General features: G+C 52.2%; 2 protein-coding genes across 2 annotated transcripts; both read left to right on the forward strand.

Moving 5' to 3' along the window:
- The first annotated feature begins 300 nt into the window (after positions 1-300).
- On the forward strand, positions 301-10,723 carry TBC1D10B (TBC1 domain family member 10B). The gene is made up of 9 exons (XM_065892406.1): positions 301-1,244; positions 4,884-4,983; positions 5,289-5,396; positions 5,498-5,604; positions 8,865-8,979; positions 9,110-9,175; positions 9,393-9,582; positions 9,911-10,065; positions 10,154-10,723. The coding sequence occupies exons 1-9, from the start codon at positions 301-303 to the stop codon at positions 10,721-10,723; spliced, it is 2,355 nt and encodes a 784-aa protein (XP_065748478.1).
- Positions 10,724-13,947: 3,224 nt separating this feature from the next.
- On the forward strand, positions 13,948-15,768 carry CD2BP2 (CD2 cytoplasmic tail binding protein 2). The gene is made up of 6 exons (XM_065892789.1): positions 13,948-14,082; positions 14,309-14,441; positions 14,569-14,726; positions 14,811-15,246; positions 15,328-15,434; positions 15,522-15,768. Exons 1-6 carry the CDS (start codon positions 14,005-14,007, stop codon positions 15,630-15,632), a joined length of 1,023 nt encoding a protein of 340 aa, XP_065748861.1. The 5' UTR covers positions 13,948-14,004; the 3' UTR covers positions 15,633-15,768.
- The last annotated feature ends 8,972 nt before the right edge of the window (positions 15,769-24,740 follow it).

Here is a 24,740-nt window from a genome sequence, read left to right on the forward strand (position 1 = left end):
CACCGGGGCTTGTGCGCAGGCGCGAGGTGGGCCGCTCGCCCGAAGCGGGAGGGAGGGGGTGGCGGCGAGAGTGCGAAAGAGGGGAGAGGGCGCGAGCGAGACCCCGGCGCCTGGCGCCCCGGGACCCGTGCCCCGGCTCCGCGCGCCGGGTGGCCCCCCGCGCGCCAGCAACGACCCCGGCGCGCGCCGGGCCGCGACCTTCGCCCTTTCCCCTTCCTCGGCGGGCGGTGGGGAGCGGCCTGAGGGGCGGCGCCTTTTGCGGCCGCCGCGGCGGGGGGATGTAAGGGGCGGCCCGCGGTCATGGAGACGGGCCCGGCGCCCCTGGTGGCCCCGCCGCGCCGTCATGGCGCCCCCGCGGCCCCGTCGCCGCCGCCCCGCGGCTCCCGGGCCGGGCCCGTCGTGGTGGTAGCTCCGGGGCCGCCAGTGACCACGGCCACTTCGGCCCCGGTCACCCTGGTGGCCCCCGGGGAGGCGCGGCCCGCATGGGTACCGGGTCCAACCCAGACCTCGGACTCGGCCCTGGCCCCCGCCCCGACAGTCGCCGGCAGCACGGAGGTGGGGCTGACCCTGGAGGCCTCACCCAAAGCCCTGAGGGCGCAGGTCTCCGACCCAGAGCCCTTGGTGCCTGAGGCTGTGGCAGGAGCCGAGAGGTCCATGGCTCTGGCCCCAGGGGCAGACTCTCCGAAGACGGAGGAGGCCCGAACCTCACCCGATCCTGGGCCAGGTACCCTCACCGGGACCTGCACCAGGACCCCTTCAAGAACGGCTCCTGGGGCCCTGATCGCCAAACCCCCGCTTGCCCCCAAGCCGGGAACCACTGTGGCCTCAGGAGTGACTGCACGGGTTGCAGCAGTGACAGCAGGACAGGTGACAAGTGGACATGGAGCTGCAGCATCAGCATCAACAGGACAGGCACCAGAGGACCCCTCAGGGTCTGGCACAGGCCCTTCAGGGACATGTGAGGCCCTGGTAGCTGTCGTGACGGTGACCCCAGCTCTGGAGCCTGCTGAAAACTCTCAGGACCTAGGCTCCACGTCCAGCCTGGGACCTGGAATCTCTGGGCCTCGAGGGCAGGCTCCAGACACTCTGAGCTACTTGGACTCCGTGAGCCTCATGTCTGGGACCTTAGAGTCCTTGGCGGATGATGTGAGCTCCATGGGCTCAGACTCGGAGATAAATGGGCTGGCCCTGCGCAAGACGGACAAGTACGGCTTCCTTGGGGGCAGCCAGTATTCGGGAAGCCTGTGAGTACCCAGTGGGCACCCAGCGGGCCTGCTTCATGGAAGTAGAGGTTGCAGGGTGGGGGGGATGATACACCTTGCCCACGCTCTCGCTGCCCATCCTCCTCTGAGGATCCACGGGGTGATTAGTGGGAATGGGAATGCTTAACAATCCTTATCATGCCTAGAGTTTCCTGAGGTTTCTGTGGCACCAGCGTGTTAGGGTTTGAGACCAGATGTCGGGAATCCTGGGTTTGAGCCTAAGCCTTGCCTTTGGTGTGTGTGTGCCCTTGAGTTAGTGCCTTCCACATTTGAGTTAGTGCTTCACTTTCCTCCTCTGTGAAGTGAAAGGTTGAATGAGATTGTACCTCAGGTTGTCCCAGCTCCTTGGTGGGAAACTCCAGCTACAGGTCAGATATTCTGGAGAGTTGGCTGGACAGGGGTTCTGGTAGAGATCTTTGGTTCCTTAGGAAGAAAGTCTGGAGGGATGCAGGCAGCTCCCTTCCCCCATAGCCTTAGGTCTGATGTGGTGGTGAGGTGGGGAAGTCTGTTTGATGGAGGAGAGACTCTGAAGGTAGGGCCCTCTGTGAAACAGAAGAGCAGTCTTGTGTTTTCACTGAAGGAAAGGGGGTGGAGGAGGCCTCTTCCCCATTTCCTCATCTCCCCAGCCGGGCTTACTCTTTCCTAGTTCCCTCCAGGGGCCTGAGTCACTTCTGAGGTGGGGGTGTGATTGCTTCTGACTTCTTCCTTCCCTCTCTTTGGATCATTGTTCCTGTACCCCTTTAACCTGCTGGTCAGTTCAGTTTACAGCACTGCCTGAGAACCGCCAGTGCCAGGCCCTGTGCTGGGTACTAAGGATAAAATAATCATTTCAAGGTGCTCATCATCTACAGGAGAGACAAATACTTAAACAGTTAGTTTCAATATAATACGTTAGGTTTAGCCTGGAGATCATCACAGGGTTTTGTGAGCAGCTAGGGAAGGGATCTTTTGCCCAGTCTGGGAATTCAGCTGGACTGATCTGAATTGTGAAGAATGAGTAGGATTTAGTCATGGCTGTGCGTGTTGGGGTGAGGGGGACCTGCCTGGTGTTGGGGGAAGCCCTGTGGGAGGGATTGTAATGCAACAAAAAAATCAGAAAATCTTTGAGTACCAACATTCTCGGTCCTGTGTGGGGAGGGCAACTTAAGTTTGACCCTGGTGCTTTCCCATGCGTGAGGGATGCATTGCTGTACCTAATTTATAGATGAAGAAACAGGATTAGAGCAGTTGAGTGACTTGCCCCACTCAAACAATTTGGATCTGAGTGACCAATGGCACTCTCCTCAGTACTCTGCTGCCCTGAGGAACTTGGATTGAATTGGGTTTTAGTGAGCCCCTCTTGTGTACCAGGCATGGTGCGGGGTGCTAATTCTCTGCTTTTTTTTTTTTTTTTGCGGTACGCGGGCCTCTCACTGTTGTGGCCTCTCCCGTTGCGGAGCACAGGCTCCGGACGCGCAGGCCCAGCTGGCATGGCTCACGGGCCCAGCCGCTCCGCGGCACGTGGGATCCTCCCGGACCGGGGCACGAACCCGCGTCCCCTGCATCGGCAGGCAGACTCTCAACCACTGCGCCACCAGGGAAGCCCTAATCCTCTGCTTTTAATTTTGTCCCTCTAAAATCCATCTTCCATGCTGGCAGAATCAACTTCTGAGGCAAGGCTGACTGTGGCACACGTTACCTTAAAAGCTGTTAGCAGCTCAGCACTGTCCACAGGATAAAGTGCAAGCGCTTTAGCCTGCGCACAGGCTCCTTATGTTCTGGCTCTGCCAGCCTCTCTGGTCTTCTTTTCCACCGTCTTCTCACCATGCACTGTGTGCTGTGGTCCTGTTGAAGTGATTGTAGTCTTTCTCCCTTCATACTCAGGCTGTACCATCAGCCAGGAATGCCCTTCTCCCGGTCTTTCCCTGCCATGTTCTACTCAGTCCTTCATGGCTTACCTCAAGATGTCCCTTCCTCCAGGAAACCTTCCCTGATATCCATTGCCCCTACTCCGATTAGGTACCTCTTCTGTGCATCTTTGTAATTGCATTTCCCTCACATATTGCAATTATCTCCCCTGCTAGCTTGTGACCTTTTGAGGGCAGGAAAGGTATCTTACTCTTCCTGGCCTTTAGTAGAGTTTGGAATTGCCTTACGATAGAGATGAATGAGAAATCACCTTTTTTTTTTTTTTTTTTTTTCTTGGCGGTACGTGGGCCTCTCACTGTTGTGGCCTCTCCCGTTGCAGAGCACAGGCTCCAGACGTGCAGGCTCAGCGGCCGTGGCTCACAGGCCCAGCCGCTCCGCGGCATGTGGGATCCTCCCGGACTGGGGCACGAACCCGTGTCCCCTGCATCGGCAGGCGGACTCTTAACCACTGCGCCACCAGGGAAGCCTGAGAAATCACCTTTTTTTTTGTTTTGTTTTGTTTTGTTTTTTTGCGGTATGCGGGCCTCTCACTGTTGTGGCCTCTCCCGTTGCGGAGCACAGGCTCCGGATGTACAGGCTCAGCAGCCATGGCTCACGGGCCCAGCCTCTCCGCGGCATGTGGGATCTTCCCGGACCGGGGCACGAACCCGTGTCCCCTGCATCGGCAGGCGGACTCTCAACCACTGCGCCACCAGGGAAGCCCGAGAAATCACCTTTTAGTTTAAGGAGTTTCTGGGACAAAAGAAACTAACTTTAAACCTCCCATTTAACAGTCCTTTGTATACAGTTTCTCAATAGTCCTCTCATAACTTTGTGATGTAGGTGGTGGCCTTCCTTTTTACATTTATAAGGAAGAGACTTAGGTTATCACTTGCCAAGACTCCCCAACTTGTAAGGGACAACTGGGCTTTGAGCTCAGGTCTATCTGGAAACCCAAGCTCTTTCTTCCATTCCACTCACCTGGTACTGGCTCCTACAACTAACTGTTTCAAGACTGATGGGGTATCTTGAGTGCGAAGCTCTGACAGAACAGTGAGCAAACAGTGCAAGGAGAGCTTCGTTTGCTTGGGAATGTGGGGTGATTTCAGGGAGGAGGAGGTAGCGGAAATTGCAGATGGTGCAAGGGATCTTGAGTCTTGTAGAAGGAAACTCAGACAGTTGCTTCTAAGGGGACAGGGAAGTATGTTTGTTATATATTTTATTTTATGGATAATAATTGCTGTTACTTAGTCGCTGCTATGTGTTATCTCATATAACCTCTTAGGTAGGTACTATTTTTCTCTCCATCTTACACATGAGGAAATTGAGGCTTAGAGAGTGACTTGCCCAAGGCCACACAGTGAATAGGTGGCAAACCTAGAACTTGGATCCAGGTCTAATGCAAAGTGTAGCTTTTCAGTATTCCGTGCTCTTTCCCCAGACTTGTATGTGTCTTAAGTGGGATTTGAACACAGCCTCTGTATAGCGATCCAACATGAGAATGTGATCTCTGTTCAGAGATTCCAAGGAAATTCCATTTAGTGTGGTGAACTAGGACCTGGGATGGACAGAATGACCAGACATCCTAATGTTTGGTATTGGTAGCTCACAAAATGCTTTTATGGTCTGATCTCTCATTTTTGAGCTTGGGGAAGTGGCTTGCCTCAGTTCCCCCAGCAATCTAGATTTTTATACTACTGCTACTGACCTCTTCCATACTCCCCATATCCTCAGAGAGAGCTCCATTCCTGTGGATGTGGCTCGGCAGCGGGAGCTCAAATGGCTGGAGATGTTCAGTCACTGGGATAAGTGGCTGTCACGGCGTTTCCAGAAGGTTTGAGAAGGCTGTGGTGGGCAGGGCAATGGACATGGTGGGGGTGGGGAGGACAGGGTGGGCCTATGTGCTCTTGGGAAGCCCAGGAACCTGATAGTATTTGCTCTCCGGACCATGTTGGGGGTAGGTGGTACTTGGGCCTTGGGGGAGGAGTAGCTTTAAAGATAGAAGGCCAGGCAGGGTCCAGTGGAGTGAAGCCTATGGGATGTGGGACAAGTGTCCCAGGGAGCCCAAGGACTGCTGGGGAAAGCTTGGAGGCTGTGCCTGCCACTGAAGCTGTTCCCCTGCCTGCCACTCTGCCTTAGGTGAAGCTGCGCTGCCGGAAGGGGATCCCATCCTCCCTCAGAGCCAAGGCCTGGCAGTACTTGTCCAATAGCAAGGAACTCCTGGAGCAGAACCCGGGCAAGTTTGAGGTGCGCACAGCTCCAGGGTGTGGGGACGTGTGACAGTGTCTGTGTGAAGGGTATCATCAGTTCCCCCAGATCCTGAGATAATTTCAGCTGTTCCACTGCAGGAGCTGGAACGGGCTCCTGGGGACCCTAAGTGGCTGGATGTGATTGAGAAGGACCTGCACCGTCAGTTCCCTTTCCATGAGATGTTTGCTGCTCGAGGCGGGCATGGGTAAGGCGACCTGACTATGTGAGTCAGTGGTGGATACAGGGCTGGGTTGAAAGCAGTCTTGCCTTCCAGAACTTCTACAGGAGTGGTCCTTAATGGATTGAGTGTCTAGCCATGTTGAAGGAAGGCTCCTGGGAGAGAGACTGTGATTCAGGGTGATGGGGGTGGGGTGGGGTGCTGGTGAGGGGAAGGGGAGGCACATCAAGGGCTCATTGAAGAGGTTGCATTTGAACTAGATTTTAAAGGATAGATGGGAGCAGAGCAAGGGGCAGGTTTTTCCTGGCTTGGGGGTTATGTAAGCTGTGTCTGGGCAGTGGGGTTGGGTAGAGCTGAGGCTGGAAGAGCAATTAAGGGCCCTTAAATGCTGTGCCCAGGCCCTTCGATCTTTGTTCTGTTTGCCCGGCTTCCTCACGAAGGCTATAGATCGCTTCCTAGTAGTGTGCGATGTTTTTAGGTGGTTCTCAGCTCCTTGTGGGAGCATGTGGATGGACATTTAACAGTAAGTTCATCCTTTCAGCAAATATTAGTCAAGCGTCTGCTATCTGCCAGGTACTGTTTTAGCTACAGATGACAGCTGCCCCCTCAGGGCTTATATTTTATTAAGGATAGACAATAAATAAAAGAATGAAAGTATGTTGTATGTACAGTGGTGGTAAATAGAAGAGTTTAAAGCAAGAAAGGGGAAAAGAGAATGTGAGCCGAGATTTGGTTACAAGTGACCTGATCTGACTTGTGTTTTAAAAAGATCATTCTGGGACTTCCCTGGCCGTCTAGTGGTTAAGACTCTGTGCTTCCACTGCGGGGGGCATGGGTTTGATCCCTGGTCGGGGAGCTAAGATCCCACATGCTGCGCAGCACGGCTAGAAGAAAAAAAAAAGGATCATTTCTGGCTGCTGTGCTGACAATAGACTATAGGAGACAAGGGCAGAAGCAGAGAGACCAGGTAGACTATTTCCATAATCCAGGAAAGAGATGATGATAGATAGAACAGGATGGTAGCCGTGAAACTGGATATATTTTGAAGGTAAAGCCAAAAGAATTTGCCAGTGGATTAGATGTGGAGAGAGAGAGAGAGAGAGTGAGTGTGTGTGTGTGTGTGTGTGTGTGTGTGTGTGTGTGTGAGGAGAGAGAGAGAGAGAGAGAGAGAGAGAGAGAGAGAGAGAGAGTAGTTAAGGAAGACTCTCAAGGTTTTTGGTCTTAGAAACTAGAATGAATGGAGTTGCAATATACTGATATGGATGGAAAAACTGGGGGGAACGTAGGCTTGAAGGGTACATCAGGAGCTCATTTTTGGAATGTGAAGTTTGAAATACTCACTGGATATCCAGATGGAGATGCCAAGTAAGCTGGATGTACAGTGGACACAACATCCAGGGCGAGGTTTAAACTGGAGACAGATTGGAAATTGAGAGTTGTCAGGCTCTACACGGGACCAGATCTCACCCATGGGACTAGATGAGGTCATCAAGGCAGCAAGTGTAGATACGAAAGGAAGCTGTTCAAAGATTGAGCCCTGCAGCTCCAACATTTCAAGAATGGGAAGATGAGAAAGAACCTGTAAAGGAGCCTGGAAGAAGCTGGTGAGGTATAACGAGAACCAGGAGAGTGTGATTCCTGGAAGCAAAGTGAAGAGGGGTTTCGGGATCAGCTGTATGAAATGCTGCTGACGGGTCAAGTAAAGTGAAGTCTGCAAATCGACCTCTGGATTTAGCAATGTGGAGGTCATTGGTGACCTTGATAAAAGCAGTTTTGTGTGGAGCAGTGGGCTAAAGCCTGACTGGAGGATGGGAGGAAAGAACTTGAAGATAGCAAGTCTGTACTCTAGGTGGGTTTGGCTGAATAGGTAGGAAAGAAACGGTGTGGTATTCAGAGGGGAAGGCTGGGTAGAGAGAGGTTTTTGTTTGTTTTTTGGCCATGCCCTGTGGCATGCGGGGTCTTATTTTCCCGACCAGGGCTCGAACCCGCACCCCCTGCAGTGGAAGCATGGAGTCTTAACCATTGGGCTGCCAGGGAAGTCACAAGAGGTGTTTTTTTTTTTTTTAAGCTAGAAGAAATGACATGTTGGTATGCCAGCCTCTGTAGTTAGAGAAAAATGGATGACGCACAAACAATGGGAAGGTTGCTGGAGGGGTGGCCTGTGTAGGCGAGAGGGGATGGGACCCAGTGTCCAAGTGGAAAGGCTGTGGTTGGCCAGGATCACTGATAGTTCACCCATAGCAACAGGGGAGAAGGCAGGGGCACAGAAGCAGGCAGGTGGGTGAATGTAGCATGGGAGCTTAGGGAAGTTACATGTTTATTTTAATATATATTAGATGAAATAACTAGTATATCAAACCTGTCATTTCATGGACGTTATTACAAAGTGGAGAAAAAATAATAGTGGGGTGGTGTGCAGATAAAGCACAAATGAAGATCACACTCCAGTGACTGAATTTTGAGAAACACTATGTAAGCAGTGGTTAGGAGTGTGTGACTGGAGGCAGGGAGAGGATCTGGGAGGTTATTACATCGTCCTGGTTAAGAGATGAAGGTCTGAGCTGCTCAGTGGCTGTGGCGGTGGAGAGAGGGGATAGACATGAATAAAATTCAGAAGGTAGTGTTGATACGACTTGATAATTAGCTGTGGGGAGTGATGGAAGGCTCGCTGTTTTCTGATGTGGGGCTGAGGGGATGGGATTCCCACACACAGCGATGGGGCACCCTCAGGGAAGAGGAACAGATCTAGGGCAGAGAGTTTATTCTTTTGGATGCAGAGACAAGAGGAAGGTCTGAGGCACAGCTGGCTTCCCAAGCCTACACCGAGAACCAGGGCTCTGCCCGGGGGGACTGATGAAATCCAGACAGATAAGGCAGGGCCTGCCCTGGGAGAGTGCCTGCTCTGGGGCAGTAAAAGCATTCAGACAGTGCCAGAGGAGGGCTGTCGCTGTTGAAAAGCTTCCTGAAGAAGATGACCTTGAAGGTTTACGGGATGGGAGCAGACAGAGAGAGAGCACAGCCCGTGTGGGGACACGGGTGGGGAGCACGTGGGTGTGCAGGCAAGGGCGGAAGCCTAGAGCCTGGAACAAAGCTTAGGTTACGGTCTGAGTCTTTGGCTTAAGCTTGATAGGCAGGATTAGGAAGGTGGATAGAGGTTGTGGTGGTAAAGCTCTGGGGTTGATCTGCCATGGGATATAGGGGGGCTCTGGGGGGGGGTGCGGGTTAGTTTGGGGGCGAGAGCTCCCAACTCCTGTGACTTTCCTCATGGTCTTTCCCCATACCCACAGGCAACAGGACCTGTATCGAATCCTGAAGGCCTACACTATCTACCGGCCTGACGAGGGCTACTGCCAGGCCCAGGCCCCCGTGGCCGCAGTGCTGCTCATGCACATGCCTGCTGAGGTCAGCAGACGCTGGGCCTGGGTGGGGAGGGGCTGGGAGGATCTTGGCCTACAGTGGTGATGGGGGAGCTCCCTCCTCCCTGTTTCTCAGGCCCCCTCCCTCCCTCCCTCCTTGTTCTTGCCCTTCTCAGCAAGCCTTTTGGTGCCTGGTGCAGATCTGCGACAAGTACCTCCCCGGATACTATAGTGCAGGGCTGGTGAGTGTCTGGAGGCTGGGTGCAACTGGGGCTGTGACTTTTCCCCAAGACTGCAGGGTGGTCCTTGTCCTGCCCCACGCTGTACCATTCTGTCCCTCTGTTCTGGGCCTCCTACTGAGGTGAGGATCCCACTTCGTGGATGGGTACTGACTACCAGGGCCGGTTCTATCCCGAGGGTCCACAGCAGGCCTCTTCTCCTGGTTTGTCCCACTTCCAGGAGGCCATTCAACTGGATGGAGAAATCTTTTTTGCGCTGTTGCGCCGGGCCTCCCCGCTGGCACATCGGCACCTGCGACGGCAGCGCATTGACCCCGTGCTGTACATGACGGAATGGTTCATGTGCATCTTTGCCCGCACCCTTCCCTGGGCTTCAGTGCTACGTGTCTGGGATATGTTCTTCTGTGAAGGTACTTCTGTAGCCATTTCAGGCCATGACGGGGCTGCAGTTTCCATGGTGGCTGCCAGAGGGTGGCCTGCTGACATAAGGCTTCACTGGAAGATGTCTTGGGGCTGGAGAAGCCGAGGCCTGATCTTGTTGGCTCTGCCACCAGCCCACAGCTTGCTTTACCTCCCAGGAACCTAAAACCCATGGCAGCTTGTTTCCCTTCTTGGGGCCTCAGTTTCTTCATTTGTAAGGTTGGCAGCAGACAGGGATGGGGGCTGTGAGTCCCTCCTAAATGGGACAGGCTGAGATCCTGGGCTGATCATCCAGCCTCTCTTCCTTGGACCCTGCAGGCGTCAAGATCATCTTCCGGGTGGCCCTGGTGCTGCTGCGGCACACGCTGGGCTCTGTGGAGAAGCTGCGCTCCTGCCAAGGCATGTATGAAACCATGGAGCAGCTGCGCAATCTGCCCCAACAGTGCATGCAGGAGGACTTCCTGGTGCATGAGGTAGGTCCTAGCCTTGGCATACCTCACACCTGCTTTGGCCCATCCCCATCCCCAATCTTATTCCGGTATCTGTTTCTTCTCCGTCTAGGTGACCAACCTCCCAGTGACAGAAGCACTGATTGAACGAGAGAACTCGGCCCAGCTCAAGAAGTGGCGGGAAACCCGGGGCGAGCTGCAGTATCGGCCCTCACGGAGACTACACGGTTCCCGGGCGATCCATGAGGAGCGTCGGCGGCAGCAGCCACCCCTGGGCCCCTCCTCCAGCCTCCTCAGCCTCCCTGGCCTCAAGAGCCGAGGCTCTCGGGCAGCTGGAGGGGCCCCCTCTCCACCCGCTCCTGTCCGCAGGGCCAGTGCTGGGCCTGCCCCAGGGCCTCTGGTCACCGCTGAGGGACTGCATCCATCCCTTCCTTCGCCTACTGGCAACAGCACCCCACTGGCTCCCAGCAAGGAGGCCCGGAGGCAGGAGAAGGAGCGGCAGAAACAGGAAAAGGAACGCGAGAAGGAGCGGCAGAAGCAGGAGAAGGAGCGGCAGAAGCAGGAGAAGAAGGCTCAGGGCAGGAAGCTCTCGCTGCGTCGGAAGGCAGATGGACCCCCCGCCCCCCAGGATGGCGGGGACAGGTCCTCAGCATCAGAGGCCCGGCAGGATGCTTACTTCTGACCTCTGCCCTGGGGCTGGACTGCAGGGCCCTCTCTTCTTCCCTCAGCCAAGAGCAGGCCTTGGCCTGGGGTGCTGCTCCCGGCCCCCTTGGCAGGCTGTCCCTCCTTCTGAGGAAAGTGGCTTGATTCCCCGTCTCCTTGCCAGCTGCTGATCCCTACACGGCCAGGACAGTCAGAGTACGTGGGGCAGCTGCATTTCCCTGGGGCAGCAGCGAACAAGTCTGGAGCCCTCACCTCCAGTTAGGCCCAGCTGGGGTCTCTGTCACTCCTGCCCCGATTCCCTCTGGGATCCCTTCCCAGGTGCTGTCCTGATTGGCCTTTTGACTTGGCAATGGGAGTCAGTGGTTTTCAGATTCTTACACTCCAGTCACTCCTCTTACCCATGAAGTGGAGCTGGGTTCCTTTTCCCTTCTTCAGTCCTGCCTGTCTCCCCCCACTTCCTGGCGGGGGGCCCAGGCTCTTCGTGTTCTCCTTCTGGACATCTCTGTGTTGTAATTATGTACGGAGGACCCGGTTGGCCCAGGGTGGGGGTGTTCACTCTCTTCTGTCCTTTGGTTTTCCTCCACCATGTTCTTGCACGCTGGTTTATTTAAGGGGACATGGACTGGAGCAGGAAATGTCCCCCACTTCCCCACCACCACCCTCCTTGCTCTCCTTCCTCTTCACCTACCTTTCTCTGTATTCTCAGGCCTCCCCTGCTTTGTCTCACCAGGGCTCCCACCTTTCACCTTGTTCCCTTCCAACCCTCCAGCCCCTACCTGGGTAAGGGGTCTTCCCTTGAGCTCCAGGGGGTGAAACCCAATGTTTACATTTTCTTCTGTCTCTGCCCCCACCCTGTGCGGCGCTTTGAGGAACCGGAAAAGAACCTGCTGTTGTACCTGGGCCTGTCTCCTGCATTGTTATTTGATGAAGGGGGTTAGAATAAGGACAAGGAGGGAGGAAGTGACGGAACTAGTCAGGATCTGGGTGTCTCTTGAAGCAATCGGCTGGTCTCCTGGTCTCGGCAGGTAGGTACCTTTTGGCCTTTGGTCTGTTAGTCACTCATCAACAGACAGTGGTTGAGCTCCCACTCCACCTCTGCCTGGGATCCGCTCCCTCCGTTGTCACTGGCCTCCTGGAGCTGTCTGTGCGCTGCCTGCAGCACCCGGATCTCCTTCCCAGAGTGCTCGTGCAACTCCTGCAAGCTGGAGAGGGTACTGCCCTCTCTGTACTGTGGGGAGCCACAGTCCTCTGGGGGTGAGCTGGTCTCTTGTCCAGCTGCCTGGCACAGCTCCTGGTGCTGGGCCTCCAGAGAGCATAGCAGCACAGCCAGGCTCCCAGCTTCTCCTGATTTTCTGCTGCCGGCTTGTAGGCCTGCTCACCTTCTACCCGTGGGGTCAGGATGGTAAAGGCATAGGGTTCTGTGGCCCCAACGCGTGGCTTCACCGGCAGTTCTCTAACAGGATGAGGCTCAGGGGTGTGTGGGTCAGCCTGGTACCAGTTCCAGGTAGAAGAGGAGGTTTCCCCGGAGGATGAACCAGCGGTGCTGGTAGCTGGTATTTCTGGTCCCCTACTTTAGCAGGTTGCCCTCCCGGTCCAGAGCCTGTGTTCTGTAGCCACGGAAGAAACTGAGCACGGGCTTGTGGTGCAGTTTCATGGTAGTCCATTCTGGGAGGAAACCTTAGGGGCAGGAGAAAGGAGGGGTGGACCATCTGGTATCCTAGGGACCCCAGCTGCCCCCAGTGCCCTCCTCTGGCTCCAGTAGGCTCTTTCTGGGCCCAGCCTTGGCCTACTGGGATTCAGACTCTGAGTATCCTCAAGAGGTAGAGGTCTTATACCCTGAGCACTGGGACCTACTCCCACTTTCCAACCCCAGCTCTGCCCCTTGGGACAGAGTACAAAACCTGGGCAGGGGCTGCTGGGCTGGGGTCCTGTTTTGGCGGGGGTGGGGGGCACGGGTATCCACTACTGCCCTTTTCCAGGCGTACCTGAGATGAGGGCACAAGGGACCTCTGGCCTCGGTACTGGGCACAGGTGCCACTGCCACCTCTCCTATTATGGCTCTTCCCACCTCAGAAACCAGGAAATTGCCCAGGTGGTAGGCGTGGGGTAAATGACTTCCCCTGGGTCCTAAAAGGAGCTGGGCTGGGAAAGTGCCCCAGGAGAACCGAGCAACCCCTCTGGGACAAGAGCGAGGCCGCACCTCGAGCTAGGAGAGGGCGGACAACGGAACGCTGAGCGTAGGAAGGCAGGATTTCTAATGAGATGATGAAAGGCGCAGAGCCAGCCCTGGAGAAAACGAGACTCAACCGGGGAAAGGGAAACAAGGGCAGGGACCCAGCGGCCCTGCTGGGACTTTGCCCCTCCATCGTGACTCTAGGCGCCCCTTTAGGTAAAGCGCGCTCCGCTTTCTCCCCAGAGCCTCTACTGCTGTAGGAGGGAATCGAGACCACTTCCGGCCATCCCTCTCGTCCGATCAGGGTCTAGGCGTTCATACGCCCCCTCTGCTCGCCATCGTCGCCCCACACGTCTCACGTCACTTCTGGGAGGGGGTGTCTTTCCCCGCTCAGCGCGTACTTCCGCCCTCTCCTTCAGTTAGTCCTCTAGCACGAGTGAAGCCACTTCCGGCCTTCCCTGGCGCCTTCCGCAGTTCCCTTCCGGGTGGTGGCGGGCGGGTGACCCGGATGTAGCCCTGGCGAAAACCAGTCTCCCTGAATTCCCCCGCCTTTCCTGGGTCTTTAGGTGAGCGCGCGCCGGCGGGATTGCTGGAGTCCTCATGGCTCTGCCGCCTCTCTGATTTGTACACAGCTCAGGACAGTTGGGGGGTCACCCCACGGAGTCGGGAGTTCGGCGCAGGGAGGAGCGGGGCTGCCAGGGTGCCAGGTCCTGGGTTCGCCGAGGCCCCGCGGGCTGCGAGGAAGCTGGAGGTGGTTGAGCGGGTGTCTGCTCGCGGAGCAACGTCGCGCCCAGGACTGCGGGGGCCGGGAATGGTGGTGGTCACGCGGGGGAGCCCGTCTCAAGGGGGGGGTGCCCGTGGGGAGCCCCTCCGCGCGTCCACCTCTCCGTCCCCGCTCCAGCAGCTCTTTCGGATGCCAGACCAAGTCCTGGGGGCCTCTTGGCTGCCAGCTCCCCTTTCGGCCCCTGATTCTGTGCTCCCTCCCCTCCCAAACTGGATCCAGTACCGACTAAGGGAAAGATATGTTGTGCGGGAGACCCTCTCGCGGTGAGTATTCTCCTCACCCAGTTCCTTTAATCTGCACCCTTTTCCTCGGCTCAGCTTGAGAAAGGCTCCTCTGTCCAGTCATGCCAAAGAGGAAAGTGACCTTCCAAGGCGTGGGAGATGAGGATGATGAGGATGAAATCAGTCCCCCCAAGAAAAAGGTGAGGGGGCCGGGTTCTTGCATTCTGGGGAGGAGTGATGGGAAGAAAAAAAGCTAGAAGCCAGGAGAGAAATCTGGAGGGACAAAGAAAAGGTGGAAAGGGCTAGCTTTTCTATGTGCTCTGAGAAATGGGTTTGCAGGATTTTCAGTTTGAGTCTAGATCCTGGAGTATTTTGAGTAATAGCCAGTAACCGGCATCTCTCTCGATTTCTGACTGCTGCCCACAGTTGGTGGACCCTGTGGCTGGGGCAGGAGGTCCTGGGAGCCGCTTCAAAGGCAAACACTCTTTGGACAGCGATGAGGAGGATGATGATGAAGGGTCCAGCAAATATGACATCCTGGCCTCAGAAGATGTAGAAGGTGAGCTGTAGCCAAGAACAGACTTTCTGCTGGAGGACCAAGTAGGGGTTTCTGAGGTCACAGAGCACAGGAGGCTCCTGTCTCTTTTTTGCATTCCTAGCATGGGACGCCTGTGTCTTTGGTGCAGGTCAGGAAGCAGCCACACTCCCCAGTGAGGGAGGTGTGAGGATCACACCCTTCAACCTGCAGGAAGAGATGGAGGAAGGCCACTTTGATGCTGATGGCAACTATTTCCTGAACCGGGAAGCTCAGATCCGAGACAGCTGGCTGGACAACATTGATTGGGTGAGGCCCAGAGGCTGGCGTGGCTGAGCCTGGGCCTTGCTGGCAGTTTGTCAGAAACAAAACCCTCCCATTTTTACGTTGCAGGTAAAGATCAGGGAGCGGCCGCCCAATCAGCGGCCGCCGTCAGACTCAGAGGAGGAGGACAGCTTGGGCCAGACGCCAATGAGTGCCCAAGCCCTCCTGGAGGGCCTTCTGGAGCTGATGTTGCCCAGAGAGACAGTGGCTGGGGCACTGAGGCGCCTGGGAGCCCGAGGAGGAGGCAAAGGGGGCAGCAAGGGGCCTGGGCGGCCCAGTTCCCCCCAGCGCCTGGACCGGCTCTCCGGGTTGGCTGACCAGATGGTGGCTCGGGGCAACCTTGGAGTGTATCAGGAGACAAGGGAGCGATTGGCCATGCGGCTGAAGGGGTTGGGGTGCCAGACCCAGGGACCCCGTGACCCCACAGCCCCACCCTCCCTGGACATGTTTGCTGAGGAAGTGGCGGAGGGGGAGCTGGAGACCCCAACCCCTGCCCAGAGAGGAGGTAAGATTGAAGGGCAGAGGAGGGATGTTGTGGGCAGGGGCAGGCCCCTTGAGGTCCCGATGGCTCTGCTTGTTATTTTAGACACAGAGTCGCCCGGAGATGGTCTGGCCGATGTGATGTGGGAATATAAGTGGGAGAACACAGGGGATGCTGAGCTGTATGGACCATTCTCCAGCACCCAGATGCAGGTAAAATCCTTTCTTCTTCACTTTGCCTCTTCTCTCCCTCCCCTCACCCCATTAGTCCTCCCCCAGCTCTGCCCTCTCTTCTTGCAGACCTGGGTGAATGAAGGCTATTTCCCGGACGGTGTGTATTGCCGGAAGCTGGACACCCCCGGCGGACAGTTCTACAATTCCAAACGGATTGATTTTGACCTCTACACCTGAGCCTACTGAGGGCCGAGTTTGGTGGCCCCTTCTTTCCTGGATTCTGCGGAGGAGGCCCCAGTTGCCTTAGGCAGTGAGGATATCGGGGGCCACTTTTCAGTCAACTTCCTTTTCCCAATAAAAGCCTTTAGTTGTGTATTAGGGCATTGGCTGGGCTGATGGCCAGAAGTTGGGAACATTTTCCAGATCCCTTTGGACTTGCTTTGGCCCTTGAGTGTTTCCTTTCATGAAGTTCCTCCTTGGGAGTTTGTTTCTGGTCCCTTGAACCACTTCACCGTTGTTTACCAGTCCTCGGGGCAGAGCTGGGCCTGTCAGGTGTCCTGTGGCCTCCCAACCTGACTTTGTTCACCGTCTAAAAATCTCTCCACTCACATGCCGTTCTCCAGAGTTCTCTGGCGGTTCTTGTTTTGCTGTTTTTAGGTCTTTGGCTTTTAGGACCTAAGATGCTCTGTTTTTCAGCCAGTGCAGGACAGAGCCCCAAAAGTGGAGACTTTAGGCCTGGAAAGGCTGGGACATCTGTTGGGAGTGAGCAGGAAAGCTGATACTCACTGGCTCCCCACTGCCTCAGACTTCTTAGAAGTGGATAGAAACGGCCTCTTAGGTAAAGTCTAGACTCAATGTTGGCACTTGAAGGACCTTTCAAGGCCACCTGGGCCAGTCATGCTTTGTACAGGCACAGAGATGGGCAGTGTCTCACTGGAGGTTACACAGCACATAAGAGGGCGGGCCCAGACCCAGTGGGCTCCCTTCGAAGACCTTTCTTGGCACCAGGGCTTTTCTGTCTGGCCTGGAAGCCCTGTGGCTTACGTTTCCTGGGCTTCCACAATGTGTCTGACACTGGTTAGTGCCTTGAGGGAACTGAGAGAACTGGGCTGGTCACCTCCCAGGAATTGAGAGTCAGGGGGAGGGATTGGGAGGAAGACTGATATGCATAATTGTATAGTCTGAACCAAACACCTTCCACCTCCCACCGGTGCTGTCTTACGCCTCTCCTCACTCACACCAGTTAGTTCTCTACCTTGGCTCTCTGTTGGAGTTTTATGGGGAGCTGTAACATCACTCCGCAGAGATTCTGAATGAATTGATCTAAGTAATGGCCTGGTGTTTGGGGCTTTAAAAAGCTCCCAGGTGTTTCCCACGTGCAGCCAGGTGGAAAACCACTGGGCCTGACCCCAGGACTGAGGTTACACCTGGGGAAAGGGGCCGTTTCGTGGACCCTGCTGTGGTGGAGCTGAGCATGGGTGTGGCCGGGGCTCTGGTGGAGTCTGTTACCTATGGGAGAGTCAAGCACCAGAGCCATGGGTGCAGATGGGAGGGTGGAAGGAGTCAGGCTTGGAACCAGGAAAGGCTGGAGGGGCGGCGTGGGGATACTTGATGCTCTAGTGAGGCACCCAACTTATATAATAATTACTATAATAATTAGGCCCATTCTAGTGCCAGCCCAGACCTGGATTTCATTGACTTCAAGATGCCTTCAGTTGTAAGATGTCTTACTTTATGTGTCAGTTAGAAGGAAAAGCCTGTGCATTGCAGTTGTAAGATGTCATTGATTCAGAGCTGCCTCCTGATTTCAGAAATGTTCCAAAGTGAAAAACAGATGTCTTAGGACCAGTGAAATACAGTGTTCACGTTTATATCCCCAGTGACCAACTCATGGGAGGTACTTAGTGTTTGGTGAATAGATGGAAGCTATGGGGGGGCAGTTCCCCTGGATGTCCCAAAGGCACCCCGGGCTCCACAATCCAAAGCTGATCTCACCTTCCCGACCCGTACAGCCTCCTGTGTTCACCTCCCTGAAGACATCATGTGTAGGCAGGATAATGGCCCCCAGAGATGGCCACTTGTGAATATATGACTGTATGGCAAAAGGAACCTTGAAACGTGATTATGTTAATGACTGAGATGGGGGGATTATTCTGGATTATTGAGGTGGGCCTAGTGTAACCACAAGGGTCCTATTACATGAAAGGGACTGAGGCGGGTCAAAGTGAGAGGGAGATGAAGATGTTATACCCACGGCTGGGTTTGAAGATGGAAGAAGGGGCCATGTACCGAGGAATGCAGCAGCCTGTAGAAGCTGGAAGAGGCAAGAAAACGGGTTCTTCCCAGAGTCTCCACAAAGAAATGCAGCCCCAGTGTGGGTTTTAGCCCAGTGAAAACCATTTTGGACTTTTGACCTCTTCTAGAACTAATAAAATTGTGTTGTTTTAAGTTGTTAAGTTTGGGGTCACTTGTTATAGCCTCAATAGGAAACTCTAACACTCCATCCAGCTGAATGCCTCTCCTTCATGAGCGTCAGTAAATTCTCTCTCCCTCTGCCATGTCCCTATTTCAAGCCCCTATCAACACTTAACTCCCTTGCCTTTAAAAAAACAAACTGTGCATATATTTGTGTGTACATATATAATTTTTATATAAGCTTTGTATATCTTACAGTAGTTTTGTAGATTCACAGAAAATTTCCAAAAATAGTACAGAGTTCACCCAGCTTCCCCTATTGTTAACATCTTTCAGTAGTACGTTTGTTACAACCAATGTACCAATGACCTTGCTATTTTTAAACAGCTTTATTGAGATAGAATCCACCCGTTTAAAGTACAATTGTTTTTAGTACATTCACAGGGTTGTGCAACCATTGCTACAATCTCATTTTAGAACATTTTTCTCTAAAAGAAACCCCACCTGTCAGCAGTTCCTCCCTATTCTTCTCCATCCCCCCTCACCCTCCAGTCCCTGCCAACCTCTAATCTACTTCCTGTCCCGGTAGATTTGCCTATTCTGGACATTTCCTACAAATGGAATCATACCGTACGTGGTCTGTGTTTTCTGTGTCTGCTGCTTCTACTTAGCGCTGTTTTCAAGATTCATCCATATAATGTGTAACAGTACTTTATTCTTTTTTATTGTTGACTAACATTCCATTGTATGGACGGATTACTGCTCACTAAACCTCACACTTTATTTATATTTTACTAGCTTTTCCCTAATGCCCCTCTTCTGTTTCAGTGTCCCGATCTGGGACACTGCAGGACATTTAGCTGTCATGTTTCCTTAGCTTCCTCTGTTCTGTCTGGTCCTCAGACTTGTTTTCACTGACCTTGACCAGTTTGAGGAGTGCTGGTTAGGTATTTTGTCAAATTCCTAAAGTTTGGCCTTGTCTGGTATTACCCCCATGATTAGTTTGGGTTATGGGTTTGGGGGAGGAAGACCACAGAAGTGAAGTCCCTTGCCTTTCACTGAAATTTTTTTTTTTATAGGCATCACTTTTTTTTTTTTAATTTATCTTTGGCTGTGTTGGGTCTTCGTTGCTGCATGAGGGCTTTCTCTAGATGCGACAAGCGGGGGCTCCTCTTGGTTGTGCGCGGGCTTCTCATTGCGGTGGCTTCTCTTGTGGAGCATGGGCTCTAGGCACATGGGCTTCAGTAGTTGTGGCTCGCGGGCTCTAGAGCGCAGGTTCAGTAGTTGTGGCGCACGGGCTTAGTTGCTCCACAGCATGTGGGATCTTCCTGGACCAGGGCTCGAACCCGTGTTCCCTGCATTGGCAGGTGGGTCCTTAACCATGGTGCCACCAGCGAGGCCCCTCACTGAAACTTTTAAAGGCTCCACATTGCCCTCAAAGTTCGAAAGCTTGAAGCTGATAGGTTTTCCGTGGCCTGGCCTAAGCCAGCCCCTCCGCCTCCACAGCTGCCTTTGCTTTCCTTCCTCCCGGCCGCCCCTGACACCAGGCTCTAGGCTCCGGCCTGCTCCCAGAACAGGACAAATAACTCACTTCTCCAGGCCTGGCCAGTGATGCCCTTCTCTCTTCTCAGACTCTCCAGGGAGACCAGTGATTATGTCTGTCGTGCCTTAGCTCTAGGCCTCCTTTTCCTAAAGGCTTCCTGACTCCCACTCCCACTTCCCATGTTGGTCAGCATTTCTTCCACAGCGCCCAGTAGCACAGACGTCTGACGCAACACCCAGAGCGGTTTTTCCTGGCCTGTCTTCACCAGTTAGCCTGAGACAGGGAATCAGTGCTGATGAATGAATAGGGAATGAGCCATTTCTTTCCCCCTCCTGTGTGTCAGGGGGACAGCGCCTTCCTGAGCCAGACTGGGGAAGTGGGAACCTGTGGGGCTGTTTGTCTTTGTTGCCCCAGAGGGGGTGAGGTGTGACCTGGATGGGCAGTGTACAGGTGTCTAGACCCAAGCATCCCCCAGAGGGGCAGGATGGAGGGGTCTTTAGGGTCATTCTAACTCCTGGGGGTGTCACTGACCCATGGGCAAATTTATAGGAGGGGTTCAAGGTCAAACCCTTGACACCTGCAGGTGTCATCACTGCATCTGGGACACCAGACCCTCTGAAATGCAGCTTCTTGCCTTTGGCAGGCCATTTTCCAGAAGAGTAGCAAGAGTGGGGGAGGGTGAGTCTAGACACTCCTGGTGGAGGGCTGGGGTATCACTCTGCCCTGGGCATCTGGTGGGGCCCTGGGGGAGACAAGGACTGGGAAAGAGCCCAAAAGGGGTTAAGATTAATGAAGAATCAGCATCCACAAAGCCTGAGGAGTTTGGGCACCTTCACACCTTTGACACACCTGCCACCCCTTCCAGACCCGCCTGGCTGGCTCTCATTGCACAGTCACTGAACCCCAAGCTCCCAGGCAGTGGGGAGACCTGAACCTGGCAGCTTGCCTTCCACTCTGCTTCCAGCCAGAACCAAGCTTGAGCCCTGGAGATGCCAAGCTCTTTCTGGTGCTGAGACCCGAGAGGAATTCCTCTCAAGGGTGGATTGATTGATTGATTGAGTGAGTGAGTGATTGATACATACATACATCCCTCGCGACTTGCAGGATCTTAGTTCCCTGACGAGGAACTGAACCCATGTCCTAATCAGTGAAAACGTGGAGTCCTAACCACTGGACGGCCAGGGAATTCCCTCAAGGGTGGATTTAGTAGCAGATGTTTTGCGCAGGATTCCAGGGTGGATAATGTTCCTTCAAGTCAGTAGCCATTTCTGAACTCCCTGTGGAGGCTGGGCTGCCCCTGGCCCTTTTCGGCCATTCCTCAAGTTCAATGATACACTTTTATTGTGGTGGGTTCACCACTTCCCAGACCAGCTTCAACCTCCTCCCGGGGGAGCTTCCCAGCACACATCTCCAGCTGGCTGGCTGGGGGATGCTGCTGCCCTGTTCTCTAGGAGGATTGTCTGGCTCAGCCTGCCCTGTAGGTAAGACCCCACCTCCCTGTGTAAATACTGCATGTGACAAGTGTGTAAAACCTAGCTGCAGACGCTGATGCTGAGATTTGCTTGGGCAGCCTCTGGTTTTCCTGTTCTGATGCTATCATCCTTGTTCTTACTTTCCTGTTCTCCACCCACTACCCCACATATCTCTACCCAGAGTATCTCTGAAGCTCTCAGTGGCATCAGGCCCTGCGGCTCCCATGCCCTATTTTGGACACATTTCTCTGTCTCAGCCTCTTCACACTCACTTGGACACAATGTGGGCTTTTGCCCTCTGGCCTAAGGGCGCTGCTGCCTCTTACCTGACCCAGACTTCTGAGGCTAAACCCATCTCTACTTCATAAGAGAAGAGGAGGTGTTTGACATTTCTTTTTTTTTTTCGGTCGTGTGGGGTGAGATAGGGGTAGAGGATTAAGAGGTACAAACTACTATGTATAAAATAAGTAAGCTAGTGGTTAAGAATCTGCCTGCCAATGCAGGCGACACAGGTTCGAGCCCTGGTCCGGGAAGATCCCACATGCCGCGGAGCAACTAAGCCCGTGCGCCACAAGTACTGAAGCCCGCGTGCCACAAGTACTGAAGCCTGCGCGCCTAGAGCCCGTGCTCTGCAACAAGAGAAGCCACCACAATGAGAAGCCCACGCACCACAACGAAGAATAGCCCCCGCTGACTGCAACTAGAGAAAGCCGCGCGCAGCAACAAAGACCCAACGCAGTCAAAAATAAATAAATAAATTTTAAAAAATAAGTAAGCTGCAGGATGTATTGTACAGCACAGGGAATATAGCCAATATTTTATAATAACTTTAAATGGAGTAAATCTATAAAAGTTTTGAATCACTATAAGATATGCCTGAAACTAATATCATATTGTAAATCAACTGTACCCCAATTAAAAAAATAAAGTGACAGGCTGGTACTCAGATCCTCTTATTCTATTTTTTTTTCTTTTTTTTGGCCATGCTGCGAGGCTTGTAAGATCTTAGTTTCCCAACCAGGGATTGAATCCAGGTCCTCGGCAGTGAGAGTGTGGTGTCCTAACCACTGCACCGCCAGGGAATTCCTGACATTCCTTAAGTATCTCAATAAGTTAGGAATATTATGTTTAATCTTCCCGACTACCTGCTATTTAGTTACATATTTTCCCCATCTTGCTGATGCGAAAAATGAGGCTTAGAGAGATGAAGTAAACTGACCTGCCCAATATGGCAAAGTCTGAAAATGGTAGAGCTAGGATTTGAACCCAGGCCTGTGTGATCCTAAAGTCCAGACAGAATTTTTGGTGAGCTGTCTGTTCCAATTTATGGCCTATTTTTAAATTGGGTCTTCTTCTTGAGTTGTGAGACCTTAATATATCTCAGATACAAGGGCTGTGTCAGATACATATTTTGCAAATATTATCTCTCAGTCCATAGTTTTTCATTTCATTTTTAAAAATCAGTATCTTTTGAAGAACAACAAGTTTTTAATTTTGATGAGTTCAGTTTGGTAATTTTTTTTCTTTTATAGTTTGTGTTTTTTGTGTCCTATTTAAGAAATCTTCATCAAACCCGGGGTAACTAAGATTTTCTATGTTTTCTTCTAGAAGCTTTATAGTTTTAGCTTTAACATTTGGGTTTATGATACATTCGACTTAGCTTTTGTATATGATTCATTTCTTTTTTTTTTGCATATGGCTATCCAATTGTTTCAGCACCATTTATTGAGAATATTCTCCTTTCCCCCATCGTATTGCCCTGCCACCTTTGCTAAACATCAATTGACCACATATATGTTCATCTTTTTCTGAATTATTTATTTAATTTCATTAATTTATATGTTTATCTCTACACCAAAACCATGTCTTGATAACTGTAGCTGTATAGTGAGTCTTGATATCATGTAATGTACTTCCTCTTTTTTCTTTTTAAAAATTGTTTTGGCTGGTCTATGTCTTTGGCTTTCTATATAAATTTTAGAATCAGCTTGTCAGTTTCTCAAAAACCTTGTTGGGATTAGACTGGGATAATGTTAAGTCATGTAGAATTGATATCTATTTCTTCCTAATAATATTTATTGATATTATTGAGTTCTTCCTTAAATATTTGGTAGAATTTACCAGTGGAGCCATCTGTGCCTGGAGTTTTCTTTGTAGGAAAGTTTTTTTCCTTTCCTGAATATTTCCATTTATTACCTTCAGTTTATGGGGAATGTGAAGGAATTCAACTGACTTTACAATGTCACCAGGAGAGAAATGCTGGAAACCTGAGGGTGAATCCTTTATGCTTCCAAATATTTTGAAAGTTGGCTCATGTAGAGACAAAAACAAAAACAACAACAACAGCAAAACCACACCCCAAAACCCTCCAAACCAATAAATTTTGTATGATGAAAGAGTATTTCTGGGAATGAAAAAGAAAAAACTCTGCCTCTCAATGCCTAGAGGTCTGTGCTAGTTTTTGTTGTTGTTGTTGTTTTGCGGTACGCGGGCCTCTCACTGCTGTGGCCTCTCCCGCTGCGGAGCACAGGCTCCGGACGCGCAGGCTCAGCGGCCATGGCTCACGGGCCCAGCCGCTCCGCGGCATGTGGGATCTTCCCGGACGAACCCGTGCAGGGCACGAACCTGTGTCCCCTGCATTGGCAGGTGGACTCTCAACCACCGCGCCACCAGGGAAGCCCAGTCTGTGAAGTTTTGAAGATAAAGCTTTTATTTTAGGCACAGTGCTCAAATTGATTTCATAGGAAGGTTTAACTACAAATTGTTTCATTAATTATGTAAGGCTAATTCAAGTTTCCTTTTTTTTTTAATATGTATTTATTTATTTAGGCTGCGCCGGACCTTAGTAGCAGCATGCAAACTCTTAGTTGCAGCATGCATGTGGGATCTAGTTCCCTGACGAGGGATCGAACCCAGGCCCCCTGCAATGGGAGCACAGAGTCTTACCCACTGGATCACCAGGGCAGTCCCCAAGTTTTCTATTCTTGAGTGAGCTTTGGTAGTTTATTATTTTTAAGGAATGTTTCCATTTCATCTATGTGGTTGAATTTACTGGCACAAAGTCGTTTATGGAACTGCTTTCTTTCTTCCTTTTTCTTTTTTCTCTTTTTGCTGTACAGCTTGCGGGATCTTAGTTACCTGACCAGGGATTGAACCCAGGCCCTCGGCAGTGAGAGTGTAGAGTCCTAACCACTGGACCACCAGGGAATTCCCTGGAATTGCTTTCTTAATTTCATTTTTGAATTGTTTGTTGCACTTTGCATAAGTCATTCTACTACCTTCTGATCTCCATTGTTTCAGATGCAAAGTCGGCGTATATCAGTATTGATGCTTCCCTACACATGATGAGTCTTTTGTATTTGCTGCTTTTATGATTTTTCTTGTTGTCTTTCAACAGTTTGGCTATAATGTGTCTGACCATGGATTTTTTGTATGTATCCTACATGGTATTCATTGAGTTTCTCAGATGTGTAGATTATTTTTTCATCACATTTGGGAAGTTTTTGGCTATCGTGTCTTTTTTTTCCTTTTCCCTGGTAAAGTACTTTATGTTACTAGTTTCTATGAAGACATATTCCATGAGCAAAGTGATTAAGATTTTGGTTTCTTAGTCAGATAGTCCTGGGTTTGAATTCCAGCTTTGCTACTTATTAGTGGAAGACAAGTCACTTCATTGCTTTGTGTCTAGGTTTTTGTTTGCCGGTTTATTATACAGAATACTATAGAGGATATAGATGAACACCCAGATGAAGAAGTACATAGGGCAGGGTCTGGAAGGGTCCTGAGCACAGGAGATTCTGTCCCCATGAAACTGGATGTGCCACCCTCCCAGTATGTAGATATGTTCACCAACTGGGAATCTCTGCCATTGTTTCTTCAAATATTTTTTTCTGCCCTTTTCTCTTTATCCTTTCC

Source organism: Phocoena phocoena, chromosome 15 (assembly GCF_963924675.1).
Source record: "Phocoena phocoena chromosome 15, mPhoPho1.1, whole genome shotgun sequence".
Lineage (NCBI taxonomy): Eukaryota > Metazoa > Chordata > Mammalia > Artiodactyla > Phocoenidae > Phocoena > Phocoena phocoena.

Coding starts and splice junctions, on each gene's coding strand:
- TBC1D10B (XM_065892406.1), top strand. CDS start 301: ATGGAGACGGGCCCGGCGCCCCTGGTGGCCCCGCCGCGCCGTCATGGC. Junction 1,245..4,883: donor AGCCAGTATTCGGGAAGCCT/GTGAGTACCCAG, acceptor CCATATCCTCAG/AGAGAGCTCCATTCCTGTGG. Junction 10,066..10,153: donor AGGACTTCCTGGTGCATGAG/GTAGGTCCTAGC, acceptor TTCTCCGTCTAG/GTGACCAACCTCCCAGTGAC.
- CD2BP2 (XM_065892789.1), top strand. CDS start 14,005: ATGCCAAAGAGGAAAGTGACCTTCCAAGGCGTGGGAGATGAGGATGAT. Junction 14,083..14,308: donor TCAGTCCCCCCAAGAAAAAG/GTGAGGGGGCCG, acceptor TGCTGCCCACAG/TTGGTGGACCCTGTGGCTGG. Junction 15,435..15,521: donor TCTCCAGCACCCAGATGCAG/GTAAAATCCTTT, acceptor CTCTTCTTGCAG/ACCTGGGTGAATGAAGGCTA.